The sequence below is a fragment of the Ambystoma mexicanum genome, chromosome 10 (assembly GCF_040938575.1).
Source record: "Ambystoma mexicanum isolate Mex_15411 chromosome 10, UKY_AmexF1_1, whole genome shotgun sequence".
NCBI lineage: Eukaryota > Metazoa > Chordata > Amphibia > Caudata > Ambystomatidae > Ambystoma > Ambystoma mexicanum.
This window is the reverse complement of record NC_090932.1, coordinates 111676385-111700518: the sequence shown is the minus strand read 5'-3', so window position 1 is coordinate 111700518 and position 24134 is coordinate 111676385. Positions and strand designations below refer to the sequence as shown.

The 24134-nt window shown below is 44.4% G+C and overlaps 1 protein-coding gene across 1 annotated transcript in view; it reads left to right on the top strand.

Annotated features, from left to right (window-relative positions):
- Positions 1–24134, top strand: part of DOCK5 (dedicator of cytokinesis 5) — a 1209967-nt gene that overhangs the window by 913472 nt on the left and 272361 nt on the right. The window contains exons 38-39 of the mRNA XM_069617597.1: positions 9766–9885; positions 18119–18208. Coding sequence (XP_069473698.1) covers positions 9766–9885; positions 18119–18208 — 210 coding nt within the window. The remainder of the gene's footprint in view (positions 1–9765; positions 9886–18118; positions 18209–24134) is intronic.

The following is a 24134-nucleotide window of genomic DNA, read 5'->3' as shown; positions in this document are numbered from 1 at the left end:
GGAGGGGGATATGTCTTTAGGACATAGTTGTAGCTGCAACAGGCTGGGAAGGGGGATGAAAATTTGGGACTGTTCAGTGGTAGAGGGCAAACGGTTGTACTTGAGGATGGATAGAGCACATGTAGACCCCAACTATACAGCTGGGGAAAGGTAAGGGGGGGTTAATGGGGATATTGTTTGGGGAAGTTGATACCAGCACACTAACTGGTCTAGGGACACCATAGTCACCAAGGAGAATTTGATTTGCCCACCTAGGGCCCACTCGGGTGATTTAATTAGGAAATGTTTGTGGGCTAAATACCACGAATAAGAGGGTTCAATTGACGAGGAAACTGAGTAATAGCGGAGGTGGCAGCGCTACAGTATACTCGTATAGTTTTAAAGGATCAACCTCACCTGAGAAATAAGAGGTACCTCATACAAATACATTCTAGCGCTGCATCCAAAACGGCAGTAGCAGCTTTTCTTATTAATAGAAAGCTCAATTTTACATTGACAAGAACCATCAAGGATAAGGAGGGGAGATATGTAATAGTGAAGGGTACAATAAGGAGCTTCGGTATATGCACCGAATACTGGGCAGGAGCAATTTCTTCTGGCATTTTTGCGTACTCTTGATAAAGTCAGGGAAGGGTACTGCATTATTCTCGGGGACTTGAACTCGATCATGGAGGGGGACTGCAATAGATCATTGTCCTCCAAATTCTCACTGGCTGGTAAGATCGCAAAGAGAGTAAAGGAGGTACTGGCAGACATCAGTGTTGTAGATACATGGCATCACCTGCAACCAGGGGAAAGAAATGATACACACAAGACTGCGGCACACACATCTTTTTCACACATCTTTTTCACGCATTGTAATTCGTTATTTATAAAGCACTTCATACCCAGAGGTTTCTAAGCGCGGACCCGGGGATCGTACCTGTGTTCCTCTGCGTCGTCTTGCTTCCAAGGCGAGCGTGTTGCCCCTGAGCTATCCTCCTGAGACATAATCATTGATTATCTGGTAACTTCTCCTAGACACATCCAGGCAGTGGACATACTGAACCACACACGTTTTGATGGTAGCAATGCCGGATCTTTCAGCTATATTTCTGGAAACCTACATAGAAGAGAGACTAAAATCTAGACTCCAGTCTAAACTGGATGACACCATCCTACAAGATGCTTTGGTGAGAGATAATGTAAAGAAATCTGTAGCAGAGCATTTACACCATAATAAGGCAGCCGACACAATGATAGGGATCCATTAGGACGATAGCTAAGTGGTGGTGAGAGGGAGTCGTATAGCCTAGTCTGCTACACTGAATAAGATTAGGAAGCAGCAGTAAGCTAACCACAAAGCTGAAGTAGAGGAATTAAAAAAGCAATCTGAATTGAAACAAAGCAGGATCAATCAAAGAAAGCTTATGGCAAAGTGAGTGGAGTTCAACACTCTAAAGTTGACAAAGCAGGGAAAACCTTACTAAGGTCCAAACAGGGGTTTTATGCGAAAGGGAAAAGGCTGATGGGCTCCTGGGGAATAGACTGCGAGCAAGAGGGGATTGGGCCATTATTCAAAAGATTGTGGTAGACAATGAGAAAGAAGGTGGGAGAGAGGTACACAAGCAGAAGTCATTCTGTGAATTCTATCAAACACTGTATATGGTGGAAGAGGGAACAGGAACAGGAGCAGGAGGACTATCTTTCATCAGTGGAACTCCCTGCCATCCCTGGGAGGAATAGGGAGTGGCTAGATAGACCAGTAGAGAGACAGGAAGTAGCTGCACCAATCAAAGGGTTGGTGGTTGGGGAGAGCCCGGTTCCGGATGGTTTCTCAGCAGCCTTCTACAAGGAATTGGCTCCCATTTATATGCTGGATGGCATGCGGAAGAAGGGAGCACAATGCCAAGCTCAGTGGCTGAGGCCCAAATAGTTTTATTCTGAAACTAGGGAAGGAACCATCCGAATGTGCATCTTATAGAACGGTTCTACGCCTCAATGTGGATTGGAAAATATATACTGAAATTAAAACTCCTTTATGCAAACCCTCATCGACACATATCATATTGGCTTTGTGCCCAACAGATCGACGGAAGATAATAGCAGATAAACCTTGCTTATAGATGGGGCCAATAGGTACACAGAGCAGGCTGTGCAGTGCTCCTTACTCTGGATGCCTAAAAAGCATTTGACTGGGTAGGCTGGTCCTTTCTAAGGAAAATGCTGTGGAAAGTGGGACTGGGCCCCAAAATGATTAACATAATAATGGTGAATTACGCTTCCCCCAAGGCCAGAATCACTCTAAATGGACAAGTGACCGATGCATTCACAATGGGGAGGGTGATGCGGCAGGGCTGCCCACTGTCATCTATTCTGTTTGCCCTGGTGATGGAACCTTTTATTCAGCAGATCCGGAAGTCAAGACAAATTCGAGGGGTCAAAGACAGGGACTTGGAATACAAAATACGTCTCTTTGCTGATGACATGGTACTATCACTCACGGATCCGGGAGGGTCGGTCGCAGAAGTAATGGACTAAAAACAAATGTATGGGGGTGATCTCAGCTTTCAAGGTTAACTTCCACAAGTCGGTTATCATGAACAAAACAGGATCAGCTACCATGCTGCAGGGGATCATGTGGTTAGCGCCATTTGAGCAGGCAAACGGGGCAGTGAAGTAGGTGGGCATTAACATCACCAGGAAAGAAACGGATCTGAGGGTGCCAACTACACTGCCCTTTTCAAAGAGATTCTAAATTACATAAATGGATAGAGCAAATTCTATCTTATTTGGCTGTGGAATGTACGGAAGGTATGGTATCAACAGTAAGACATGCACAAGTTACCACAGTTCAAGGGTATTTATTGAACTTCAAAAAGGGTGTGATAAACGCCTATCTGATCCTAAATCTACAGATGGGAGCAAGCTATGACCATCAAATAATAATGCAGTCCTAGTGGTGTCTAGTCAAAATAAAAGGGCCTATACTAATAAACCTATTGTCAATCCTTACCTCTAAATACAAATACTTTGGGGAATAGTGTTATGAAAAAGATAAGTGTTCAAAATGATATGTCAGTATATTCGGGCCGTTGGCCTCCCATCCCAACGTTTCTAACATGGGACAAGGCGTTTCACTCGGGCGTAGCACAGCCTCTGGCTTCTTTAGCACAAGGCTACAGTTCGTTAATAAGCATCAGGACCTTCCGTGTGTAAGTCTCTTTGTTTCTCGAAGTCTCTTCATTTAGAGGGCCTGATGCAACCAAACAAAAAAAAGACAAGTTATTTTCCTCTTGGGATTTTTATAAGTATTCACTTTAGGTGATGCCCTATTCACTTGGATCCCCTTCATCTGGGCTCAGATCCCCTTTTCACAATGTTTGCAGGGTATTCTTTTCAGGTGACTCACAATCACACTGGATCCCACTGATCCGGCTCAGATCTCTTTTTCACACAGTCTGCCTTAACGAGGCTTGGTCCAATTTCAAATTACATCAAGTATCGAGGACTTTTGAAATGCGCACTGGGTTTGTCTTGACACATCGCAGGACCACTTCGATTTTCCAATTCCTTCCCTTTAACCTTCATCACCTTTACGTTGGATACCTAACGGAGACCTTCGAAAGAACACCCACGTGGTGTTGGTCTACTCTGTTTATATTATCGAATCTTAGCTTCAAAGTTCAGTGACTCGTCTGCTACTGTTAATTATATTTGCATTGCTTGACACATACATTTCAAGCACTGTTCTCTTCAATTTCCTTAATATAATGTTGCCGCTTGCAACCTTGGTTTCCACACAGACCGGGCTGGTATCAGTCTCCCAAACTCACCGGCTGTGCTGACTTCACTGTTGTTGCTTTGTTGTAGGAGCCAAGGACAGTACCACAGCGGCAAAAAATTCTCCCAACCTTACAAAACATCCCAATGGCGAATCCCACAGCAAGACTACAGGGGCTACAGAGTTATTCTGGGGAGGGGCTAGGGCATGAGTAAGTAAGAGCAGGATAACGTCAACCCAGGCCAGCAGAGTCCTCTCTTGCCCAGACATTTCCAATTATTATTTAGCCCGCAAATAAGGATAGTCACAGGATGACTGGAGCCGGAGACAAACGCTGGTTATTCATTGAGCAGGCCGTCACCTCTGGAAACAACCATGGTGAAACAGGCTGCAGAGGGCCAAGGGTCTATACTTAAACTCGCCTATACACTGACACATGGTAATGGGGATTTAACCAAATTACTAAACTTGGAGGTTGAGGGTAGTTACATGAAATCGCAAGCAAACCCTCAATAAAAGGGGATTGACCCTTTAACTATTAAACAACAACAGACTTGTGATTTCGAACTGTTTTTGTGTATGGGGAAGACACTTCATACAGCGGTCACATTTCAAAACATTATTGAACGAGGCATCAATTCAACAAGTAGAAAAATACATATTTTAATCATCATTTCACAATTAATACAACACAATGGCAACATCCAAAAGTACTATAAATCTAACCTGCATCTCGTCATCTCAGTGAGCACACTGGATTCCGAGCAACAATGTACACAACACCTTAAATTAAGAACAAGCACCTTCCATAGCATAATCTTTAAAGTGGCTCGTGCTGTGCAAATTCCCACTGGACATACCATATTGTCCACTCATCCACTTCTGACACATTCATACCATTCCCATTCTCAATTTTTCATATTCATACACAAAGCATCATACATAAAACCAAAAAATTAAAGGTCCAACATGTTTCTTTCCTAATCATATCTGCGTTTCATTCCACGAAAATTAATCGGGGGCAAAAACAATTGTGGTGTTTCTACAGAGAGCAGATTTAAAACCACATCTACCAACTCAACCATCTAACAGTATCTAATGTTATATCATGGTTTAGATATTCAAGTCTTCAGATCCTGAAGAAATGTAGCAAGAGCTACTCTGGGTGTCTTTCCCTGCAATAAAAACGGCAAAACAATGGAAAATGAATGTCCATCTCACACTAAACTTCAGTCAGATTATCTTTTGCAATAAATCCAGAATAATAGCAATGCTAATCAGTATCACTGAACAATTCCAAATTCCATCAATGTCAAACTCATAATGTCTCAATTGCAGGAAAGAATGAGTGCCTCCCACCACTTATCCAATCATGATTGCTTAGGAGTCTCTTGCTCAACCCAACTCTCTGACTGGTGTCATTGGGTATATCATGGACCAAGACTGGACTGCACCTAATCATTGGCTCTAGTTAAACTTTCTATCGTTCGAGTATTAGTAAATTGCCATGGATGTCGAGTCTATCGAGCAGCAGAGGTGACCTGTTTCAACTGACTACAATCAGATTAGTGCGTGCAGCCGTTCAGGCCCTTGTCATACCAGATGGCATTTCAATTCACCCACAAGTGTGTTGGCCGCTCACCTTATAGTGTGGGAATCTTGCCAGTCTAGGCAGTTCATTTAGCATCCGTATATTCAGTCGCTGAGCTACAGCGTGTTTTTTTTATTTTTTTATTCCAAAGAGACATCAACGTCAGGGGAAAGCATTCATTATTGAATAGCTGAAAGGAGGAAAAAAACAGAAAGCACACCCCGACATCAGTCAAGTCTAATCACTCTCCTCTTTGCATTAAATTAGCATGGCATGGGTCATTCAGGATCCATTTACCTAGTTAGTTTATATCTCGACCCTGTCCAGAAGTGGTCCGGTCTGGGTCTGATAAATTGGTATTGTAGTTGGCAATAGTCATGTCATCCCTCTTTAGAAATTACAATCTGAGGTGCCAATACAGCTCCATCGAAGTATGGTATTCCGAATTGGTATCAATTACTATAGGGAACAAGAAGGGCGGTAAATATTCAGGCTGTTTAGAATCATCATTTTTTTACTTATAATTTTTCGACGGAAAGATTGGGAATTTCACACCAGCCATTTGAGACAAGGGCTTTGATGCTTGGCAATGTGTTAGGGAGTTTTACAAAGGTGCACTAATTGTAGGACTTGTGAAGACTCACACTTGGGATACAGGACTCCAACTCCTAGTATAGGCCTGAACCACACGTTTTGTTGGTAGCAGTGGCTGAGCAGCCACACATATCTTAGGAGTGGGAAAGGGCTCTAGGTAGTACACAGAACTTGGAGTATACACATTGGACAAAGAAACACAAACACATTAAAAGTTACATAGAAATAATGGTTTATTTTATATATACACTAAGGTAAGATAAAAGGTAAGTACTATAAAATACGATATGTAACTTTAAAAAACCAATGCACAGTAGTAAATCACTTTTGTAATACTTTTTAAAATTCCAGTGTGCAATTTAGAGATAAGTAAAACATTTTGTAATCTGTTTCAGGTACAAATGTATGAAACAAACCAACATCAATCAGGTACATACTTGTAATTATTTTCACAGAGGCCTAAAACTTTAAAAGCCCATCCCTATCTAGTTATGAGTGCCTCGGGGTCAGATTTTAGGGTAAGACAGATAGGCACAAGCTGTAGAAAGTCCCAAAAGTTCCAGAGGAAGTCTTCAATAACAAGTAAGTACACTCTTTGTTGGGAAAGGGGGTCAGGGACTTTGTAGAAGGCTGCTGCAGGCACACAGGTCTTAGGTTTGGGTGAACGTGGATGGACAAACTCCCATCACATGAATCAGCCCTCGAGCAACACAGGAGCAGCAAAGCGACTCCAGGTTATTTAAACCAGTCTCACAGTACCTTAGCAGTGAAGAAGAGGATGCAGCATGACGCCCCCATGATGCAGCAGCAGACTTTGAAGACCGAGGCCATAAAACGTAGAGGGGGAAAGCCTTTCTCCAAGAAAGAGTTACAAAAGAAATACCAAGTATCCCAAAAGGTAGGGCAAAAGGAGGAAGAGTGATTGTGGAAAAAGGTTCCCACTCACTCAGGGGAACAGGCTAAAATACCTAAGTCCAACAAAAAGTTCTGGGGGACTCGCATGTAGAGGAGGTTGTGCATAAAAATGAAAATCTACTTAACATAAAGAAGGGGTGTAGGAAAATAGGCGACTTGGTGAGGGGAGGAGAGATGAAAACGTTTGTAATTTTAAAATAGGATTATGGTCTGGAGGAGGGTGACTGGTTTAGATACAAGCAGGTGCAGCATTGTCTGCATGACCCGATTATGAAAAAGGGGGTGACGAGACTGCTTACCTTGAGAAGCTACTACAAGATGCAGATGGCATGAAAAACAGACTCTCAGGCAGAGGTGGATTGGCCTTTCAAAAGTAAATGGGAGGAAAAATTAGGGAAGGCCATCCCTCCTAAGGACTGGGAAGACATTTATCGTAGCAGGTGGAAAGGCTCCATATGCACACAACATAAAGAGATGCAGATTCACATTTTGCATAGATGGTATTACACCCCTGATAAAGTCCACAGGTCCACGCCAGAGAAAATTAAAACATGCTTGAGGGTGTGTGTGGTCAAGAGGGGACTCCCACCCATATTATGGCAGCCTGATCAAAACTGGGGGAACTATGGGAAGCAATCGAGGAAGTGATCCATAAACATCGATGGTATATGTTGCAGGCTTGCACAGGATTTTATTATGCTGGGGCTATACCCGGAGGGAATGTGAAATGGCTTGTATATGCAACTCTGACTGATTAAAACAATGGTGTTGGCAGCAAAGCTAGCGATAACCTCAATGTGGGGCAAGAGGGCGCCCCCCTCACTGGGTCAGTGGCTGCAAAGGCTGTGGGAGATGGCAGCAACGGAGAAAATGATGGACTTGACTAGAGGCAGCATGTCAACATTTGAGGTAGTATGGGGATCTCAGTTGAGACATCTGGGCTCTGAGATTGATCTGTTTTAAGCCAAGAGCGATGCACTCGATCTTTCAGGGGGGGGCTTACTGCGAGTTTGAATGGGGTGCATGGTGTAACAACCTAAGGACAAGGACACTTGGACTTCTGATAAGTGTGTTGGGGAGGGCATTGGGGAGGGAGAGAGGAATTTTGAAAAATGTTGTGTATGCCAATAAAATTATCCTTAAAACATATAATTTGCTACAGTGCATAACGTGTGCTTAACCGCCAATGCAAGGGGAGTGTTTAGCTAATGAGAAGGCACCGTTTGCAGGCATTTAACGCTCACTGACATCATTAACAAGTGGAATTTTGTGGTGGTGGTAGGATTTCCACTGTGTAGTTGGTTGCTTGTGCTTTAGGCTTTTGAAAAGGCTCTCTACCGTTGTTTTTTTTTCCACTCCCACATCTCAACACCCTTCCTGAGCACAGATCTGACCGCAAGCTTCATTGCCAAAATATAGTCCTTTTCATAAGAGCCGAGAGCACATTATCTCTGTCATGATGAACCTTGCTGTGCGCTTTTCACCCATGAAAACGGCGCTTCACTGCATTGCTCAAAATTCCTCCTGCTTTCTCTATTTACTGCTAAATACTGTAGTATTCCTCGATTGCTTCCCATAGTTCCCGTAGTTCTTCCCATAGCTCCCCCAGTTTTGGTAGATCTTTTCTCAGCTGGGGCCTCCCTCTATAACAGCCTCCCTGCCTCACTGAAACGTAGAGAGAACCATGTCCGGTTCCGGAAGTACCTCAAAGCCTTTCTCTTTGCTTCTGCTTTTTCTCCTCTTCTTCCTTGCTGAATCCCTTGCCTGGTTACCTGGCCACCCTCTGCTCTCTGGCCCAGGTCCCGTACACTGCCATTCGGACTCCTGCACTGCCTTCCTGGCAACCCCCTGCACTCGGGACTGTCTCTGTCTCCCTACAGTCCCATTACCAGCACTTGACACCTGATCTCTGCACTTACCCTCGCACTTGCCAACAGCTGGCCGTACTTTACTTACTGTTATTATTCTTTATCCCATCTACTGCACTTCCCTCGCCCCCCCCTTGCACTTTCCCCCTTCCCATGCACTTGCGCAATTTGAATGACACCTGGCCTAGTAGGATCGCTGTCCGTCTTCCCTCTGTTCCCCCTCCCTTGCCTCGTCGCGCCTTCAAACACTTGTGTATAGGCGCGTTAAAAATGCCATATCATATAAATGTTTTATACATTCCAGTCTTTATACAGAATTGTGATCCCCATGTATAACCCCCAACCCAGTGCTTGCTTTGTCATTGTAATGTTACCGTAACAGAGCATTGAACACCACATCCAGCAGCTCTATATTGTGCTCCTATGTCCATTGCTCATGTTCGACTGTAACTCTTACATCTACGCCCTAGACTCTTCTTTGTTTGCTGAAAAAGATTTTGGGAATTAAAATAATATACATGTTATACATGAGTGGCCATTGAGCAGCTGCCACTCCACGACGGGGGGAGGTGTAGGTATGCCTGGTTGCCGCATACCCAATATGTGTCCATAAGGGCCGCAGTCCCTTTTCTTAGATCTGGGATGGTGAGGGTCTTGTTACAGCTTTTGTTTGTTTCCATGGGGGTTCTCCCTTCTCCTTTAAAACACAGTTCATAGTCTATTTCATTCTGCAGCTTGAAGGGCTTTTCGATGGGCGTAACCCAAGTTAACTTTGAAATGTGTTCCTTCCATACGGGTGTGCACGTTTCTTCTATCCATTGCAATTTCTCTGGTGCCACACCCCTTAGTGCTTCCGCTTTACACATTACTTCCTCGTTCTTCCACTTGTTATCAGAAAACTGGGTGGCCCATGCCTGCATCACCATTTTGAGCCCGGTCTATTTGAATCACCTTGGGGTGTGAGCACCTGCTTTTCATTGATCCCATGGATGATGTCCTCGTTCTTCGTGGCTGACCTATTCTCTTCCTTTCAGTGGTCGGATCGACCGTGTGCCCCCCACCTGCTGCAGAGGGACAGCTACATTGTGTACACCCAGCAAGAACTCAAGGAGAAGCTTTACCAGGAGATTATATCTTTCTTTGATAAGGGCAAGGTGAGTTTCTTTTGTGTTTGTTTGGTCATAAAACTGAAACCGATGTTCTGTTTTGCTATTTTGGGGGTGTTATTTTCTGCTGCGCTGACTTGTTATTCCTCCTTCTGGAGCAATTTCTCTGATGCTTCTGAAATTTAACATAGAGATTGTGACCCGTTAGAACAGAAGCAACATGAGCAAACCTAATTTGTCCTCCTTTCCTGTCGCAAATAACGCCCATGAAACCTGAATCCCTTGCCTTAAATACAAGACTGTAACTAATAGATTAATTGCAAAAACAAACACAGTTGTAACAAAACAAAAACGTTTGTTTTTAGACTAAACTAAGTTATTCTTTTAATATATGAAAAATTATAAACTCAAAATAACCTTTTTGACGAGTTATTTTGACATTTGTGAAATGCTTAACTACCACTGTGTACCGTCTAGTAGTGCATTTCTACATCGTAGTTGGCTTCTGGTCGATTGTAGCCTCAAATTTCTATTTATTCCTGCTCTTGGATTCTGTGATCTTTTAGCTTTGTGTTTTTGGTCAGGTCTCCTCAGACTATGTTGCACTAGTCCAGTTGAGGGTGAAGGGTGGTGAAGAGCTCTCATTCACAGTTAGTACATATTGTAGTGTTCTACTTTATTGCACAAAAGGTGCGTGGCCGATGATATGGATTTCTTGCTATGAGGTGAATGATGAAACTTGGAAGAAGACAAATAATTGAAATGGTGATTAGCCGCTCTGTAGTATATAATCATTATTTAATCCTACCGGGGCATTGCTAGAGCCGAACCTCCCCCAGATTGGCCTCATTGAGCCGGTGACTAAGGGGAGCAATAGGAACCAAGAGTATAGAGAATAGTTGGGCACCGTTGGCTGGGCTTGGGTGAGGTGAGGTACGAAGCAGGGGACCAAAAGACCTGGTGGTGTAAAGCGGGCGGTGGAGTGAGAATGGGGGTGTAAGGTGTTGTGTATGAGGGAGAGTGGTACCAATTGTGAGAGTGGATTGAGCGTGAGGGATTAATGGGTACAGAGAAAGAGGAAGTAGAGCAGAACAGAAAGGGAAAGCAAGTTAGTGTAAAGAGTGGTGAGAGAGGTTGGGACATCGAGAGAAACATGAGTTAGGAGTAGTGGGAAGGGTGGAAAGCAGGTGGAGAGTGGTTGTATAAGGAGAGCAGGAGGAGAGTGGTGGTATAGGAAGATAAAGGGAAGGGTAGGAGAAGATCAGAATGGACAGGAAGAGAAGTAGACAGAAAGAGGTACAGAGAGAGATGGAGGATACAATTGAAAGGGGAGAAGTAGTGGAGTAGGTTTAGGGAGAGTAGAATGTGAGAGAGAAGGAAGAGGATTGGAGAGACAAAGAGTGGGCGGGGAGGAGTGAGACTGGTGGAGAGTATAGTCGGGAATCCATACCATAGAGCAAGGTCCCTTTAGGAAGACCAATACGTATATAGCCAGAGGAAGCTTACAGCCTTTATGCTGGTCACATGTGATTACAACAAATTGAGAAATGACGAATGCAATTTGGATGGAAAAAATAACCATTTAAAAAAAATGAATTGGTGGGTGGCCCACCAAACCCTCGTTAACCCATGCTTCTAACCACACCCGAACCACCCCCTACACCTTTTAACCCCTTACCCCCAACCCCTATATATTTAGCATTCAGTATTTGTTTCGGTAAAATTGCATTTGTTATTTCCTATTCGATATAATCCCTACATACTTTTTATGCTCTACCTTGGGAAGAGACTAGCTTAGATAGCAGGGATTACCTTGCGTTAGACCATCTTTGGGAATCGTTATGTGGAGGGGGATGCCTGTGCTACGGTGGAGGGGAGTCCCCATGGAAGCTGAGACTCAAGGGGCCCTTATTGCAGCCCCATCACATCCTCCCTGAGAATACTTTTCAATCTCAGTAAAGCTGAACAACCTATACTATCACTGTCTGTGGATTTGGTTGAGCTCATCTGTGACAACAACGAAGGTTGCTCAGATGGCTCCTAGGACAATGGTGCTTTTTAAGCACCCCATTGTGGACCTACTGTCATGATTCCACACTACAATGGTTTTGTTTGGTAGGCCGGTGGTAGCTGTAACATAGTTTTGGCTTCACCAGGGCTACTACTGATTTTACTGCATTAGTGGCCCACTGTACCCTACGGTAGCCATTGTGGTACTTTGTCATGTTCTCAGCCATTTTGTTTCGGGTCATGCCTTAGTTTGGGGAATCCATGAGGCACACCTAAAATGGCTGGTGTGCAAACATTGGCTCACTGTAAGCCTAGCCCTGCACTCTGTGGTGGTTTGTGCTACTTTAGACTGGTCCCCTACTCTCTAGACAGACCGACGTACAAACATTTTATTGTGTGTTTGGAAGGCCAGCCTGATTGGCTGGTGTTACGATGGAAAGTTGAATGGAGGGGGCTGGGGGGGATAGGAGACAAAGGGAGTTGTTCACAATGTTATCTTATGGAGAATGGGTGGGTCATTCTTCCAGACCTGGTTGATTTGTTGCACAGTAACTGCCTGGGTGACACTAAAGTTTGTGCCCAGTATTCTGAAAGACATCAGTTTCCCTTTGGAGGTTGGGCATTGGGTGCAGTTCCTTGAGTGGGGAATGTGCACTCTCTTGCCCTAGCAAATCTCCAGTTGTGGTTGGTGCATTCACAAGTGTGGTGTGTGGTGTACTGTGTGTACCACAGTTTTTTATTTTGTTTATTTTCATTATTGTGTTGAAAGCAAGTATGCTGTTCCATAACTTGGGTGGGATCCTTTACTGTTAAATATATGAAAGGTAATATGTGGCCCAAAGAATCTAGCGCCTCAAGTTGTGAATCCTCTGCACTGCCTGTTGTCGTAATGTGGTGGCTACTGTAAGGGTGCAGAAGTACAACTCTGACACAGAGGTTGGCAGAAACATTTGTTCATGGAAAATGAAAAGAAAACCCTATCTTGTCTTAACTCCGAGTGGTTTCCCTGCCTCAACAAAAACTAAAGAATCTGTCAGAACGTCCAAGAACTAAAAGAGTCCACCGTCCTGTGTTAAAAGCCTATTTCTTACACTTACAACTAAACTGAAAAGTGTTTGCTGTTCTCTTGGTCCAGAAGAATGACTCCCTTCTTCTGGGCAGTCACAGTTCCATGTAACAGAGAAAATGGTTCCTGGGGGATTGGCTCCCTTACCCAAGTTTCAATCCTTTTTCAAAGGTTAATGCAAACATCTTCAAAGTAGCTAAATGTTCTCTGGTTCAGAAAGAAACAAAGTTCCAACTCAAGTCCCGGTATCAAGAGAATGGCTTCCATCTCTTGCCTCTTTTTGCAATGTTAACAGAATGCCTCCCCTCTCTTGGCTTTTCACAATGTTCACAAATACACCAGAGGGAATGGCTTCCTTCCCCTGGTTCTCTCTCGGCCCCTTGCCCTGCCCAGAGAATGCGTTCCATCTCGTGGCTTTCCAGGCTCTTTCCAGGCTTCTTGCAATTCCAAGGGAATGCCTCCCTACTCGTGGCTTTTCACAATGTTCACAAGCATACCAGAGGGAATGACTTCCTTCCCCTGGTTCTCTCTCTTCCTCTTGCACTACCCTGAGAATGCTTTCTATCTTGTGGCTTTCCAGGCGTCTTGCAATTCCAATGAAATGCCTCCCTTCTCGTGGCTTTTCATTGTTCATAAATGCACCAGGCGGAATGACTCTCTCGGTTCCGTATATTACCTGGTTTCACAGTCTACCTGGTCCACTACCCTACCAGGTACTGAGACTATGAAGATCAAGAATTAAGCTTTTCTTCTTATGGGTGCAAGTCCCAGACTTGACTTTCTTTTTTAGGTCTTCTGGTATGTTAGGGAGGTTGACTAAAATCCACCTGTGGTAGGACCGTAGAAGGCTCACACTTGGGGGTACAGGGCTCCCACTCTTTGTATAGGCCTGAACTACACAAGTATGTTGGTAGCAATGGCTGAGAAGCTAGGCTTGGTCTAGGAGGGCGAAGGGCTGTAGTTGAGTACAAAGACCTTTGAGCACACTTATAGGCAAGGAAACACTTACACACTGTAGTTATATACAAATATGCTTTTTATGATATATACTAGGCAATGTTATATTCGAAACAATTTGGATCAGTAAAAATTGTTCACACAGATATTTACACTAGATATTTGCTGTAGCAATGCTCATTTCAAACCGTAGACCTTTAGATGATATTCAGGTAAGTACAAGAGTAGTTTTTGGTAAGAAAATCGTATATTAACCAACAGTTACTGATCTAGCAATACTGGTAAATTCACAAATCTAGAAGAGCCTTCTCTTTAGGAGTCCAACTCTATCTGGGGAATGTGAGTTTCAAAAGTCAAGTGAGGGTTCTTGTGGACCAGTAACCCTTGGGCGGCCGAACAAAGGAAGGCATACACTGTCAAAGTTGTCAAATACACAGATGAAGCTTTTCGTAGAAAGTAAGTAACTTATTTTGATTCAAAGGGTTCAGGGGGACTAATTAGGCCACCTGAAGGATTTCAGGCCCTAGGATGGATGTCCTTGGGCACGGGAGAACACAGTTGGGTCATCCACTCCAACGTAACTCAAGAAGCTCCGGAGGAGCGAACAGCAACACCAAAACGCCTAGATAAATACCCAGGTGTTAGATAGTATCTTCTGTGATGAAGAAGAGCAATGTCACCGGCTGGTCCGACAACAGCTAAGTTAAGACAACAGCAGCTTTGGTTCGGGTATCTGGCTTTGGTGGCTGAATGGAGAACTTTCGGCAGGAGCAGACACTCAGGCTCGGTCACAGGGATGCTCAGCAGACGATCTTCGCAGCACTTGGTTTTGGAGGCTTGACGCAGTCTTGCAGCAACGGTTATCACTCAGCCGACTTTCTTCTTTCTCTCGGATCTCGGCTCATCTGAGGGGGCTTCTATGATCAGGATAGAGTCTCTGTAGGCTCAGGAAGATATCAACAAGTTTGCAGCTGGAATCGTGCTCTGCAAGATGATGCACTGGAGCAGTCCCAGGGTATTCAGGTTTTTCAGGCCTGGAAGGTCGCAGCACTTCGTGGGATGGCCCAAACTGCAAATGGTCTCGAGATTAGTTAGGCCCACCAGTCCAAGGAAGGAAGTAATCAAGTCTGGGCCTTCCCTGTCGCTCAGAAGAAAGTGCTGGAGCTGCAGCAGTCACTTAGTCTACTTGGCAGTCGCTGGAGGTGGCTGCAGATATCATCCATCTTCGGAATGTTTCTGCCAGTGGTCGACTCTGGCTTCAGCATGTAGACCTTCACACTTTATGCAGGGTCCCAGCCAATCAGCATGCATGCAACATTCAGCCAGGCACCCAGTTAGAACTGTATCGAAGCAGATACACTGGAGGACAAAAAGACCTGCGGAGTATTGGTGTCCTTCCAGCTTGCTGACCTCCCAGACACACTGGCGCCTCTGGGCGGGCTTCCCAATAGGAGCCCGTTGAAGACAAAGGAATGGGGAAGTCTTCCCCATCCCAAGATAGCTTAGAAAGTATCAAGAAAAGGGCAAGCCATCGTGAGTTGGCAAAAAAAAGATGGGCACCATTTTAGGTCAATGGGAACCCGTGTGCCCTGTAGTGCAGCTGCAAGAGCAGCCTGCGTGTACAAATCACAAAGTCAGTAGAGAAATCCACTGCTACCAGCTACTCAGACTTGCCACTATAACTAGAAAGTTACAGGAGAAGTGAGAAAAGATTACCATGTGTCCCCCCAGCCCTCCACATAAAGTGGGGTGGGCTGATCTCACAAAAGCAAAGCATAGGTAGGATAAAACGTATCCCACTAACCTGGTAACATTAAGTTGGCACAGAAAAATAAAATAAAACCAAAGAGGGAAGCTCAAGGAGCTCCCCGCAACACTGCACAGAAGATGCTGTGTGCTGCAATAGTAAAATTCAGATGCCATTAAAAAGATGGAGGAAAGCAGACTCCATCAAAGTTGACGAAATGCGTTTCCAGAGTCTCCGAAACAGAATGTGTGAGGAAAGAGGTTCCCACTCACTCAGGAGAGTCAGATAAAAAACAAAATGTTTGGGGACGGACTAAGTGGGTACAATCGCACACACAAGATGGAAATTCTACCTAACATGGTAGACTTGGTTTATTCTCCTTCCAAGTATATATATTATATATAATATATTAATTTCTGAGGTTTGTGGAATCTGCTTAGGTCACATGCTGTGCATAGGCCGACATCTAGTGGAAGCTGCGGAGTATTAGTTTGTTTTTCGAAACTCGAAAATGGGAGTCGACACACGGTGTGCCAGTAATACTATCCCTAGTGTGACGTCCATTGTACCCATGATCCCTCAAGCGTGTAGGACCCTCAGATTGTTTTTTTTCCGCCATACTTGTCGTAAGCATCCCGCGGAGTTCCCTGGCTTTTAGCCATAATTTTGCTAAATAATTATATTTCCCCGTTTTCTTCATTACCCACGTCGAGTCATCAGGATTCGAAGCTCCACGCTGGACCGGAGAAGAAAACTACCGTCGGGAGCTACACGACGGACATTGGGCCTCGGAAGGCCTCTGGCCTCGGCCCAGGCCTCGGAAGGCCTCTGGCCTTGGCCCTGTACAAGTAGGGAGAGTGGGGGGTGGTACATACTCTTCACTCTCATATATTTACATATATATATTCCTACACACTAGCACGCTGCCACAGGGTGCGTATGGAGGGTACCCCTTTCCAATTTTGCCCCAAGTGCAACCGCAAGTACCCTTGGGTTGACAGACGCGCCACCTGTAACCTCTGCTTGCCGAGGGACCACCCCGAGGCGAACTGCAGAGCGTGTAGCCGGTTCAAGGCTAAGACTACTCTGCTGGCTAGTTACAACTGCCACCAGTGGGAACAAGTTGCTGCACTCATCGACTCCGCTCCGGAAACTTTAAAGAGCCAGTTGGCACAGGTTGCGTCGGAGGGGAGGGCCGTGTCCGGTTGCATCCTTAAGGCAACCTTTGATGCCGCGGATAACGCCGGCAGGCTAATAGCAGAGAGCACTGTTATTAAGAGGCATGCTTGGTTAAGGCAGTCAGGGTTTAAACCCGAGACACAAGCATCCTTAATAGACAAGCCGGTGGAGCCTGATCTACTGTTTGGCAAGGCGGTAGAGGACGCATTAAAAAATGCCAAAGATGAGTATGACCCCAGCAATTTGCATTTCAAACATTCAAAGAATGATCGACCTCCTCTTCAAATTGGGTTTCTCCAAAAACAAGAAAAAAATCAAGCCTGATGCCAAGCACCTCTAAACAGTTCCTAGGAGCTGTACTAAACACTCAAGAGGGGTTGGCCTTTCCATCAGAGGAAAGAATTCGGAACATACTACCGCAGATTACTCAATATCAGTCCTGTCGCCAGATAACGGTGCGCAAAGCGATGCGTTTGCTAAGCATGATGGCATCATGTATTTACATGGTCCCCCATGCGTGCCTTTCTCCATCAGTTTGCCATCTCTTCTTCTTGGCAAAGGCTGGCTCAGGTCCTTTCAGCTCCCTTTTTGGCATCCTGGTCTTCTTCCGCTTTCAGTTTTGTTCTCTGTTTGCTCTTGCGGTTCCTCCACGGAGGGCTCGACCACAAAATCCTTCTTCCCTTTTTATTGTATGTTTGAATTTGCCTGTTCAGGTTGTCTAATTTGTTGATGTTGGTTCTGTGGGGTATTCCACATTGCTCCGCGCCTCCTCCTCATCTCAGTGGTGATGCTTTTACTCTCCACTGGGTTGTCCGTGTTGTTCTTCATCCCATGTTCTGATTGTCTTCCCAAAGCAAGTCATAGTCTTCCTCATCTCAGTATTTCCGGTGGGAGCGATACAATCTACCCAACAGAGACATATGGAAGTGTGTGGGGTAGGTGGAGTCTGGATAGGGTAAGTGGGTGAGATTCAGGTTAATGTATGGCAAACATACCGCATTCTCCCGAATAGCCGTCACTGGTCCCATGGGGGGCTTTCCTCCCCATGAGATCCTCCCACTGAGTACCACCCCCAGGGGGACTATCTGGTAGCAGGCTCAGCTCCCTGACCGCATGCGACTTGGCTCCCTCCATCCTGGGATTCGTCGCACTAAACATCCAAAACTTGCTTGCTCACTATCAATAGAAAACCAGCATAGTCAGGAACCTTCCTTGTGCTCTGATCCACACTGTGCATGATAGCCAAATATCAGCTGTCAATCCATGGATTCTTAACAGATGATTTCCTTTTTAATAACTTTCTCTCTTCCATCTTCTGGCAGATGTGGGAGAAGGCGATTGAACACAGCAAAGAATTAGCAGACATGTATGAGAATCAAGCATTTGACTACGAGGGACTGAGTAGTCTACTGGTAAGGTTTAATTTCTCTTTTCTTTGGGGCTAGATAGGGAGTTGCTGACCTTATTTTATGAATAATATCACATTTCTTCAATGTTATAATGATTCATATACCCACCGTAATGTGTGTTGAAATAGAAAAGTGAGACCCCCGTGGTCCATGCAACACACAGGCACCCTGCAGTCCTTTATCAGAGGACACCAGTTAAATAATGTTATGTTTTTTCTGCTTCAGGACTTGTTAAGGTGGATGGAGTCTCAGTGGAAAGTGTCAATCTGTCATCTTCCTTAGTCATGAAAAAGATTATGTGAAAATGTAGATCCTTGTTTAAAAGACTCAGTAGCGGGGCATAGACCTTAGTAAACCATTTGACTGCTGTTGGGAAAGATTTTATTTTTGTTGCAACGTTCGCTCTATATTTTTCTATGGAACTCCATTATTTTTGCTTTGGTTTTGATCCTGTCCTGACTTTTTGAAGGGAAGTAAAGCCTTCAGCTTCACTTCCCTTGCCTTTTGCGAATCGTTATGGGGAAACAGACTAGTCCTTCAGACTGCCAGTAATGAGAAACTTTGTTTCTTTTTTGAATTCTTGTATTTTTGAATTGCACACAGCACCTTGCGGTGCAATGGGGATACTTGTGTATCTCCCTAACTTTTATACTTGGAATTTGTGGTTACTTTTAAATGCGCCTATTGACCAGCTGGTGGCAACAGTTACATTTTTACAGTGTTTGCTCTATTTTTTATGTGCACATTCACATTTACCACATATGGCTACTAAACATGGCTACTGCCCTAAAAACGGCCGTGTCACAAGATTTTCGCTTGTTCTTTTTTTGGCCATATGATGGTTTGGCCTTGTTCCTGCCTTCCCAGGTCCAGAAATTCAATATTGGGTCTTACACATGCCCAGAAAAGCTTTGGCTTTCGTGTGCTATTGAGCCTTTGTGTTGCCCAGGAAGAGAGGGATGGGATTGTCTGGTCCCAGTCCACATCCCTGGTGCCAGAAAGTCTGCTGTTAGGCAGATATGAAACCAGAAGGTGTCCCTGATTGGACAATTACTGGCTCTTTGGTGGGTCATGGATTCCTCATATATAATTGTCTCCCAGTGCAGTTGCTCTTCAGAAACCTTTCCCTCTCAAGGGGGCGCACCATCTGCTCCGCTCGACCCTTCTACGCACCCCATGCAGGACTTGTTTGGGCTAGTATAAATTGATGTTCGTTTTGTTGTACAATCTGCTCACTTCAGGAACATCCTTCAATAGGTTTTTGTTTGGGTCTTGCGCTGACTGTGGATGACAAATGCCCATTTTCCACCCCCACATGACATGTCTCTGTTGTCTTGGAAAAGAGTATGGCACGCAGGACTAATATGTGTTTGTCTGTCAATGCACCCCAAGGTGCTTTGGGATTGTGCTGCAGAGCTGTTGACCTTTTCCATAAGGAAGAAGTTGTCATACTGATCCGTTTGAGGTCCTAGGGTGCAGAACAGTATACTAAAGAACGTTCCCTGGTTCAGAAAGATAAAAGGAGGAAGAAACACTGCACAAGGTCCCGCCCACCCAGCAGTTTTTTTACGCACCATTCATGTTCTTCCAGCACCACAGGTTCTGTTTCTGACCCAATCCTCCACCCAGAAGAGAGGCATTTCAGCTTAAGATGCTTGACAATATTGCCTGGTTATTCAGTAGGCTTTCCCAAAGGGTGTACAGTGCCATCCTGGAAATGGATGCTGCTGATGAAGATGACGAAATGAAGGTTTGGCAGGTACTGATTGCCAAATTTGAGAACACTCCTGCCAATACTTGAAAAGGGTAAGGGAGAAGAAAAAGCAAATGTTCAATGGGTTACTTGGCTGTGTGGCTCTCTAACAAAACCTGGGTGGGTGGATTGAAGGCAACAGAGTGAACATATTTTTGGGCATGTGAAGTGTGTTTGTGTTCAATCTGGGCATGTTTTTGATGACTGTTCCCCAGAACTGAAACAGCACCTGGCTGACTGAAAAGAATTAGATCCAAAGGAGATGGCAGTTGTTAACCACTTATGGGTAGCCAACAGGGTAACCCATAGGGAAAAGAGAGCTCCTCATAAGACTCAGGAGGGAAAAAAGCAAAAAGAAGGGATTGATACATCTCATCCCAATAATTACCTCAAAAAGGATAAGGGGGCGGGTAAGCCACAGGAGACATTGAACAGGTTTAGTAAAACTACTGAGGCAGGATTTTGGTCACAACAAAGCCCCATTTGTAAGAACCTTTGGCAAATGTCTGGTTTGTGGGGCTAGAGACCATGCGAAAGGGAACCCCTGTTGTAAGGGTAAATCTTGGGGGATCCAATCTGCCAGCTTAGCCATCTGTCCAGAGGTTAGAAGTATTACAGTTGCAGCCTTTAACTGTGTTTCCCAAGAGCCCATAGGTATTCTGGCAAGCATTAACCTAGTTATGTCCTGGGAGAAACAATGGGTGGATGTTTATACCTCTATCCTCCTGCATAATAGCATATGTTAATGTATTTATTAATGGCCAAGAGACTTCTGAAAATTTAAACTATGGGGGCACCATCTTAAAAATGGATGAGATGCTTTTCAACCCAGAGGAAGTAACTAGGGCTCCTCTGGTCCCTACTAAGCTTGCAGGAGGCCCTATCCAAATGCTCCCATACTTCCAGACATGACTGCAACCATTTATGTAAGTGTACAACCTGAGGTTCCTGGAACAGTTTTACTGGGCAATGACTTGAGGTTTTTAGTTCTTGTCTCTGATATTGCACATCCACGGACTGAGGACCAGGTCTTGGACAAAGGCAGCTAGGGATTCGGCTCAGGCAAAGCCTTGTTGGGATGGAAATGAGTCTATCCCAACCCCCTATGTGCTTTAAGGTGAGGCGAATCCCATATGAATTTGTGTAGTAGATAAGGGGGAAAAGGACCGTGCTATGAAACTCGGCGCATATATAATGTAGCGCGAACAATATATGCATAACCCTAGAAGGTGCATAGAAAGAAACGCCATTTTGTAATTATGGCAAATGGACCATCTTGCATGACTGTGCTACACAGCTCTTAGCTCCATGAAGGGGCTCGACAAGGTCCAGAGCAGTAGGACAGGATGGGTCCCCATAACCAGTTCACAGAAGCAGCCTCTTGTCCCTCCATTTTTGCAATTACTTAGTATTGCTGTGAGGAAGTGGCCCGGCAAGGCTTTGAGACAACACCAGGCTCCCTGCAGTGTCCATTCATCACAGCCAAGCTGCCAGCAGGCTTCTAACCCCTACCCAGAGCCATGGCCCACACCACTGGCCCGACTCCCACACCCCTGCATTCTAAGATGGTGAACAACCGCGAGCTCAAATCGTAAACTTACTGGCCATAAAAGATATAAGCATGAAATACTATTTCACCTCATCATATAAATACATCCTTTGTAATGCAAGGTACAGGGAGGGATAAATTATAGATCAAAAAGAGGGTGGAAGCCTTCTGTGCGAGAAGTGTTGGGTATTTTGTATAGATCTGGGGCCTAGCAGTATTTTCTTACCGCCAAAATGAATAATCACTCTTTGCATTCAGATTAGATTTGGTATATAGTACTATAGTATACATACATTATTTCAGCACACTGATACATTTAGTGGTATACATTATGTTGGTATGCGTTATTGGTGGTATTTCTGGTGAGCAGAATTCCTTTGTTTTATATATGGCCCCAATATCCAGAACCTCTTATTTTTGCTTAGTTTGTGTGATCACTAGAGAGACCTCAGGCCTACATTTCAGAAATACCACATTTTCATTTTTAGTGTGCCACCATGGGCTGTTCTCACTGATTTATCTACAACAGCAAGCTATATGTGGTATTTATCACCAACTTATTTACGTTTGGTGAGCTATGTCCAGGGCCTCTCTTTCTGCCGACTCATTGACCTTCGGCAGCAGGCTATTTCATTTTGTTATTATGTTCCATTCAGAAAATACACACACTCGTACACTAAATGGATTCATGCACACAGCTACCGCCATGTCTTATCTTTTAGCAACTCTTAAAAATGACAATTGCACTGTGCAAAGATCTTCCCATATTACCAGTGTTATAATGATAGATGCACAAAGGACAAGATAAAAATTAAACACACTTCCCGCCTGCTTTCAGATAATTTTTTTTGTATTATAAAACTTGCATTTCAACATGAGCTTACTTTTTTTTACAGAAATAAATGGAAAACTCACAGTAACAACATTATCTGTAACAGAATGAAAAGAGTGGCGAGGAACAAGAATTCAATTTGCAACATTAAACGTGGTTAAAACACTAGAATCTCCTCTCCTACTCTGACTGAATATTTTCGCACACATACACACAGCGCCCACACTTCAGCGAGATAATTACCAGGCTTGTTCAGCATGTAACTTCTTTGGCTGGTCGCCTTCTGGAGGGGTTCACCCAGCAAGGACAAGCATTTGCTGTCACTCAAACTGGGACTTGTTGACTGGAAATCCCAGCCTCTGTAGCAGTATTGAATCTGCTTTAGGAATCAGGCATCCCCAGCTATCAACCCAGACCTTCTCCGAGCTGTGTCAAGATGTCGTCTGCTAGCTTCTTCCCCGAGATTATACATGAAAACTCTGGTTATCTCCTACCAAAGGATCCTAACCAATAAAATTCTATCATGTCCTATCCACCCTCTGCACACAATAGAAATCTTTTACAGTAAGCAACTGTAACAAAACTGATTTCCTGCTATTCGAATCCTTGCTTCCTGCAAATACTGTGGACAAAGCAGCACAGAAAAACAGCCTGCCTCATTTTGCAGTGGAGAACACATTATATTATTAAGAAGTTAGAATCATGTTAGTACGGTTAATTATATTAGTTCATTAATCTTCAAATGTGTCTCTTGCAACATAGGCATTTCAGATGAAAAGAAAAAAAATTGTGTGCATTTTGAATATGAAAAATAAAATGCGCTTTTAAATGAGAAAATGTTTTGTTTTTAACCTGTGTAGCCTGTCTTCATTTACATAGCCATATGTTGCACTGGCAACACATAGCTTGAAGCAATTATATCAAACCCATGCAGTGGCACTGCATGAAAGAAAATGCTCAATAACGCATATCTTGCTTTACCACATTGTAGCAATGCACCAAACCCATGCAGTGGTGCTGCATGAAAAAAATGCTATACATTGATCCTGTGTAGTGGCGCTGTACTCCAAAAACTCACCAAACAATCCTACAGAAGAGTAGTAGCAACAGAGTACAGAATGTGTGGGTCAGTGTGATTTCTTCCTCCCTCCCCCCTCGCACCAGCCCCAAGCCGCCCAGGTGCATGCCATAGTGATGTAGTAGGCTTAGCATATAATCACTCTTTTTACAATGTAACTTATGAGAGACCTGACCTTCACTCCGTGGAGTGATGAGCCCAACTGACCCACGTCAAGCCAAATGGCGAAGAAAGCTAACCAATTGAAGCCTGGCATCCCCTATGGAGCAGGACCAATGATACTGTCTTAGCAATGAACAGTGTGGGTTTTGACCCTATACGTGACATCCTTATTGATGCTATGGCCTCTTAAAAGGCACTAACAACCGTTCTGGAGTCGGAACGTTCTCAAGCAGCAGAGTCCTTTGCTGATATTTTGTATTCTGTACAATTAAACCTTGTTATCCTTGGGTTGGGGAGAAGTTGGACCCCCCCCCCCCGCCACCAGGCTATGGAGGCCCCAACACCTCCCATTTTGCCCAAAGAAATGCAGCAGGGTTCCAAGCAAGCATGTTCCAAACTGTGTTTTTTTTTTCTGGGCAGCAAAAAAACCCTCAGAGAGACTGGCTTGCAAGCCAGCTTTGTAACACACTGCAGGCTGACATCACAAAATTGGACCAGCTCCCAGAAACCTGTCTCGTCCTGGAATTGGGTGCTGAGTGGCTGGTGACATGTATT